This window comes from Lottia gigantea, assembly GCF_000327385.1.
Source record: "Lottia gigantea unplaced genomic scaffold LOTGIsca_183, whole genome shotgun sequence".
Taxonomy (NCBI): domain Eukaryota; kingdom Metazoa; phylum Mollusca; class Gastropoda; family Lottiidae; genus Lottia; species Lottia gigantea.
This window is the reverse complement of record NW_008708332.1, coordinates 52921-60926: the sequence shown is the minus strand read 5'-3', so window position 1 is coordinate 60926 and position 8006 is coordinate 52921. Positions and strand designations below refer to the sequence as shown.

At 33.8% G+C, this 8006-nt stretch overlaps 1 protein-coding gene across 1 annotated transcript; it reads right to left on the bottom strand.

The window, feature by feature from the left end:
* LOTGIDRAFT_239001 (hypothetical protein) lies at positions 1-3775 on the bottom strand (the record flags this gene model as incomplete). The annotated part of the gene is made up of 6 exons (XM_009052453.1): positions 1-80; positions 1201-1365; positions 2075-2125; positions 2460-2510; positions 2724-2942; positions 3718-3775. 6 exons carry the CDS (start codon positions 3773-3775, stop codon positions 1-3), a joined length of 624 nt encoding a protein of 207 aa, XP_009050701.1.
* Between the last annotated feature and the right edge of the window lie 4231 nt (positions 3776-8006).

Genomic DNA, 8006 nt, shown 5'->3' with positions numbered 1-8006 from the left:
TTAATCTTCATTAGTATTTCGCAGCTTCTGAAAGAAGTGTAAGATACGCTCGACGGCTGCATAGAAACAAACAGCTTCTCCTGAAAAACAGACAATTTGAGGTTACATAATAACGTTAATTATTGGACATTGTCAAGGACAGAAATAAAAAAACACATTAGACCTGTTTGCCAGCTTCCGAGCACTACTACGTCTTTTGCATCTACAGTTCAAATATCATACATGGAAATAGACTGGACATGTTGGGAAAGGTAGTAGTAATGTCTTTGATGGACCGGGATATTTAACATATCAAACAACATGTATTCATATTCTTGTCAACAGTTTAATGACCACGCCCTAACCACATTTGTAACAGTTACATCGTTGATTGTGGTGTGTCCAAATTGTAGAATATGTTTATGACTTGATTGACACACAAAAACCTGTTGATCTGGATACATAGTCCACTCCTAGTTATCGGGTCTAATTACTTTTTATTTTTTCCAAACTTTGTTTACGCATTATATTTTATATATGTCTCAATTTGTACATTATAATTCTGTTCAAATCTTTTCGCTCAGTATATAAGAACTGAAACATGAGTCCACATAAATATTAAAATCACATATTTGTGACAAGCACATTACAAAAACATTAAATAAGACGTTGAAAATGCCCCTGCATTAATTGTCTGATTTTTTGCATTTTCAAAGCTGGCGGCTAAACACTCAGGAATTTGCATAGACTGCAAAGGTAATGAAGAAATTGTTAAAACGAAATAATTGCAATTAGAACTCGGGTTGGAGTGTGATGACCTGCGATATATTTTGAGTCTGTTCAAGAGGTCGGTTATGTGTTTACTGATGTCCAATATTTTTAACCTTTACAGTTATTGCCAGGTACTGAGACAACATTTAAAAAAAAATAAATATAACTGAAAACAATACATTTTCGATGTCAACTCGAAACCTGTAATTAGATAGTTGTCACAATCTACTGTAATGGAACTTCTAATATAGCTGGTATTTGATCTAATGGAACCTACTGTAACTACCCAATTTTAAAAATGTCGAAACTGTAGCTCGTGGTAATCAATGCAACTAATGAGGCTGACATAATTCGTTGGGGTGCCTATTCTGCCAATGATAATCTAGATAATTAGACTATTACACATAAAATATATTATCAAGGTACATATAAGTTGTGATTTTCGCTTACCAAAACAGTAACGTTCATCACTACCAAAAGTTCTCTTTAAATTATAAACATTGTAGTCAGAACAATTTTTAATCTTTATCGGATACTTGGCTTTACAACAAGATGAAAACATACTTAGACATCCCATTCTATTAACTATACCATCTTCTACTGTAGGATGGGTACCTATAGATAACATGATAAAACATACTTAATCACCCCATTCTATCAACTATACCACCTTCTACTGTAGGACGGCTACCTATAGACAAAATGATAAAACATACTTAATCACCCCATTCTATCAACTATACCATCTTCTACTGTAGGACGGCTACCTATAGACAAAATGATAAAACATACTTAATCACCCCATTTTATCAACTATACCACCTTCTACTGTAGGATGGCTACCTATAGACAACATGATAAAACATACTTAATCCCCCATTTTATCAACTATACCATCTTCTACTGTAGGATGGCTACCTATAGACAACATGATAAAACATACTTAATCCCCCATTCTATCAACTATACCATCTTCTACTGTAGGACGGCTACCTATAGACAACATGATAAAACATACTTAATTAATCCCATTCTATCAACTATACCATTCTGCACTGTAGGATGGCTACCTGTAGACGACATGATAAAAAACATACTTAATTAATCCCATTCTATCAACTATACCATCTTCTACTGTAGGATGGCTACCTATAGACAATATGATAAAACATACTTAATCCCCCATTTTATCAACTATACCATCTTCTACTGTAGGATGGGTACCTATAGACAACATGATAAAACATACTTAATCCCCCATTTTATCAACTATACCATCTTCTACTATAGGATGGGTACCTATAGACAACATGATAAAACATACTTAAACACCCTATTCTATCAACTATACCATCTTCTACTGTAGGATGGGTACCTATAGACAAAATGATAAAACATACTTAATTAATCCCATTCTATCAACTATACCATCTTTTACTGTAGGATGGCTACCTGTAGACGACATGATAAAAAACATACTTAATTAATCCCATTCTATCAACTATACCATCTTCTACTGTAGGATGGGTACCTATAGACAAAATGATAAAACATACTTAATCACCCAATTCTATCAACTTTACCATCTTCTACTGTAGGATGGCTACCTATAGACAAAATGATAAAACATACTTAATTAATCCCATTCTATCAACTATACCATCTTCTACTGTAGGATGGCTACCTATAGACAAAATGATAAAACATACTTAATCCCCCCATTTTATCAACTTTACCATCTTCTACTGTAGGATGGCTACCTATAGACAAAATGATAAAACATACTTAATCAACCTTATCCTTCTAATGGGTACCTATAGACAATGATGATAAAAACAAAATACCACATACAATACCATAAACAATACAGAGGGTTAAGTTGCGACTTAAGAGTTACGAAACTTTATATCACGTAAAATGATTGACATGAGTTATAAGTACTTAAAATTTTATGGGGTATTTCCTTTTCTTACCATTTAACCAGACATTACTGTGAGAGCCACAATATCCATGAGGAACACATTGAGTAGGCATATTAAGATCTTCTCCTGTTGGCTGTAGCTGGACTCTTCTCCATCCTTCATCTATAAATCTATCATGGGACTCAGAGTAATACAGGTCACATTTAATACTCCGGCCACCATCATCATATAACATTTTATAGTTGTTACATGGATCATCTTGTAAAAGGGCTGAAATTACATATAAATTCTTTAGAAAATATATCAATCTAATACGAGTAGATAGAAGTAAGAAGTGTATAATCTACTCTCACAGTGTTCTCACGCGTATCCACTCGTGTACCGATTTTGTTTGGTATCATTTCACTACTTTAGACCAATTCATAAAATATTTTAATAGGATAACCTCCCTTGTGTAAAAAAAAAATCAAAAATAAATTTTGTAAATTGAATATGTGCCTAATTCGTTCAAGTGTTAATTTCCTTATATTTTCTTGTGTATGTTACTTAATTGCAGTGAAAATCTTATACTACAGACCAACATTAAAGTTGGTTTTAGGACACCGGATCTCATGCTTGTTGTATTTTGTATTAAATTGTAATCTAAACCCATTTATGTTATCTAAATCAAAAATATAAACTAAATATAAACTACATACCACAGCAGTATACCACAAAGGGCATTAAAACAAAAACTCAAAATAAAAAAAACAACAACAACTAAAACAAAACCACACATAAAAAAATGTAATACTTGTTGACTCAGAACAGAAGAGGTTTAGATTCAAAATGCAGCAGTTCTGTGGAGCGCATTGGACAGTTCTCCTCAAATAAAATTTTTGATTGATTTGGTGCATTTTGACACGTATTCTTGGAAAAAAGCTTTTAAAAAATCATACTGTTAGAAATGAAGTTGAGTACGCACTATTTTTCAAATGTCCTCCTTGTACCCCCTGGTGCCGCTACTTTGTTCATAAAGACATAACAAGATATAAATTTAACCCACCTGTAGCTTGAACTCCTGCACTGATTATCATCAGCATAATTGTCTTCACTGCCTCCATCCTCACAGCAGGCCCATAAATACATAAATAACCAATTACTAACTTGTCAGTGAGATATACATGTATTTCATTCAATAGCTACATGATACAAGATTTGTTAGTTCGTACAGCATCTTCACCATGTCAATCTTTGGACTATTGAAATCAAGGTAATAATAGATGCAGGTAAAAGTTTCACATCGTGAAGAAGAACATGCAGCGGACACAATGAGAATGACATAATATAATTACAATGCAGCGTTTGTAAGTCCATGGAATTTATTTCTGTTGGGACATTCCACGATTTATAAAGTATCAAGTCTGTGGCCGTAACATTTTGACATTTAACATAAATATAAAACACCATTTCATGTAATAACAACCATGATCAAAAATCATTTTCCAAAAAATCGAAAACTTATTTATTATTGCCATTTCACTAATAAGTGATGACATAGCCACAAGTTTCATAAAATACGCCCTTAATTACTTTGTAACAAAATTATCATAAACGGAATGATCCGCCCACAGTCTGCGGGTTGCAATCTAATAAATTAGTGTGTGGGCCTCTCTAATGAAGTAACAATAACTATTTTCGGCATCGCATTGTGTTCAAATACATAATCCGTACAAGCAAGACAATTCCGTTAATCAAAATCTCGTCTAAAGTATGGCAAAATCAATAGTAGAAGTTGTGTAATAGCGGAGTCGCTCAAAGTATCGTTAGGTGTTTCGAAAAAAGTAAGCATGGCCTGCTTCGCGTGCGGCACCATATTTTTGTCATTGTGCGGTTGACATTTTATAGCCTTCATAGTCTATTAAAACAAAGAATATCGTTAAATGAATTTTTGAGAGTAATGACTGTCGATTCTCTGGGCTTCGGAGGCCAGTTGGGCTCTTTGTGCAACACACATACATGATATACATTAGTATTAACCTTATAAATTGTGCACGAATGTATGTACCGGTAATAAAAACCTTACGTAATGTTTTTGGATATTTTGGGGGATTAAAGATAATCGGCTGAATTCTTTTAGTTTAAAGGTTAAAGGGCACATTTCTCTAGATTTTGGTGTATAGTTTTCACAAATTTGAGCAAAATAACTTTTCGACCTGCAAAAAATTTCATTAAGGATGGTGTCAATTGAACAAAACGGAAACTGCAATGCAGATAGATAAACTGGTTTGAATTAGTCACGAGTAAATTATTTAACGAGGATGTCAAATTAAACACATTGAGTATAATAGATGGTCGATGAGGGCTTAGGTCAACTGATCGAATCAGTGACTTAACTGACGACTAAAATAAAATAATCTCTGCTTGGCTAATAAAAAAGACACCGACTTGAAGTATAATTTTGGTGACACAATAGCTACATCAACCTTCTCCGTTTACGATAGTCAACCGTTGTCGAACCAACCCCAACTGTTAATTGATCTAAAATATGTAGGACCTGTAGATCAAGTCGTCCCACCAATCGTCTCATCTGTAAGACTATGCGCCTTCTTGTCAGTTCCTTAAAGGGAGGCTCTGGTCATATGTTAGGAAATAAAAGCTAAATTCGTAAATTCATTGTGCTCAGACACTACCCTAAAACAATCAGCGACATTCCTAGGTAAACATTAATTTTATAGTATTTTTAAATCAAAGCCGACAAATATTTGTGTCGGTCGCCATGTTGGCTATTCCCAATGGTCACGTGATCAGAAAAACAACTTTTACTATTGAGTTAAATAAGGGCTCTCGATCAGCTTTTAGCCTAAACCAAACAACAACTTGGAGGAGTATTTGTCCGACTCATCATGAGAGGAAGAAATACGAGAGAATTACCCAGATCCATGTGGAAACTTCACCTCAGAGAGGCTGATGAAATTTACTATGTTTATCCAGACTAACTTATTATTATGATATTAAAATATAACGAGCACACGTTATGACTTTAAAATTTCTTTTTACAGAGAAAAACCTTCACTGAATTTCATTCAAAATTTTTGCTTTTTGGTTGAAATATTTTGGGGGTATAAAGATAGTTTTAATGTAAAATTAGTAAAATTTATTAATTATCAGCTCAAAGTTATTATAAGTACTATTTTAATACATATATTCGAATTAACTTTTAAATAATCGGCAAAGTTCGAAGAACCAACAAACTAGCGATGAAAGCCTATCATTACTTTTCCAAGAAAATTTACATTTGTTATTGTAGGATTACTAGCTTGGGAGTCGCGGTGGCTTTAGTGAGTTAGACGCTTGCTCGCTAAGCAGGGTTCAATCCTGGCATTTTTCAACCCGGGTTCCCAATGTCAGTGATGCAGGTAAGAAGGACTGACTTGGATAATACGTCTAGTCATTCGGATGGGACATTAAATCGAGGCCCCGTACGTGCTGTGCGTGTTAAAGAGGCCTTGATAGTTGGAAATCTCATTGCACCCTGCATGGCGTTACCCGTCTTCATTAGCCCACACGGTCATTGAACAAGAATATTGGTTTAACCCAACACATGACAAGAAGTTGAAAGTGTCGCATTCCGGGACAGAAACATATTTAAGAAGCAGGACTTGATTTGTCTCTTTATTTCACAGAGTCGATCGTTAAACATGTGGGAATTATTTTCTACGTGTATTGGGTTATCTCTTTGGTATACAGCTTCATGTCAGAATGGTAAGTCCAAAATTAATATACCGTGAGGTTATCTTTTTTTCCCCAGTGCTCAAGGTGAACAGTTCTTAGATCTCAACCCAAGCGACCATATTAGAAAAAAAAAAATTAATTGATATACCACCTGTTAAAGGTTCCAAGATGTAAATTTAAATATGAAAGATAATATTTAATAGTGTTCTGATTTATTTTATTAAATTGTTATTTTAGCTGCGGAAGTCTGTAAATTCCACTCACCGTTTTCGCATCCTGATAAAAGATTAATCACGTATGACCTCTCCACGGAATTGAATGACCGGTTTATGCGAGCGGGTTGGTACGGAATAGAGGAACACATAATACCATCTGAGCCACCGGGTACTGGACATTGTGGTACGAGATATCCCATATATTTACAAGGTTAGTTGTGCTATTTTCATTTTGATTAAATCACGACCTATTATGAATCATGTAATTCAATTACGAGTTTTTTGTGCTAATGTTTAAATTTCTGACTGTAGTGATTACTAGCATGTTAAGTGTAGAAAAGTAGGACGTAAACCTTTCTTTGTTTTTATAAACAATTTTCTTGATTTGTTACGATTGATTTTCGAATTATGATTTTTACTCTAGTTATCGTCTGTAGGAAAACTGAAAATGATATTGCATATCTTGCTTGATCGTTTATCTACAACAGAGGAAAATTTCTTAGTGAACATATGACGGTATTCTTTTGTAACATCCAAAAGTGACATCTTGCAAACTATGCAAAAGCAAAAACTCTGTGTCTGGGGAGTTTGTTGTACCGGGATTTCGTTTAAATGTTCTGTATAACATGGTTTATTGAAATCAAAGTTAAAAAAAATCAAAACTTCAAAAAATTTTAATTAAAAAAAATGGAACTAGAAATTTGAAATCGATCAATCTGAAATTCAGAATCTGAACATCCTACCCATACAAAGACAAATGTGACATCAACATTCAATTTGTTCCCGTTCGAGAATCTGTCTCATTAAATCAGTTCTGATGTATATCAGGGATGTCAATAAAAAACGAATTATAAATCCGCCAAATAAGACTATATCCAAGCTGGAAGTGACACAGTTGTATCAAAATCTTGTACATATATCTATAACATGAACAGTTTTTTTTTAAATTAAATTTCCGTTTTTTGGTGGTTTTTTTTTCCAAATTTTAAAGGCTTTCTCGTTATCTTGATCTTGTATGACCTTACATTTCCAGTGTAGCACGTAATCTACCTATGCTTATATCGGTAGCAAACCTGGTGGTTAATAGCTATCAGAGAATTGATATGCTTTTGCATTCTCTAATTTAATTGGAAGTTTCAGATTAATAATGACCTCGTGGTTTTCTTTTCAATGATAAATGACAACATGTCATAATCATTTTCTTGGAAATACTGAAATATTTCGACTTTAGTGTTATTAACTTCATATATATCGAATCATTTTTGTTTTCATAATCAGAATGTAATCGTTATCCAAATTTTTATACGCCCACATGAAATGGCGGGCGTATATTGGCGTCACCAATGTCCGTCCACAATTGCTTGTAAACACTATAGAGGGCACATTCTTGACTGCGATTGTTTTT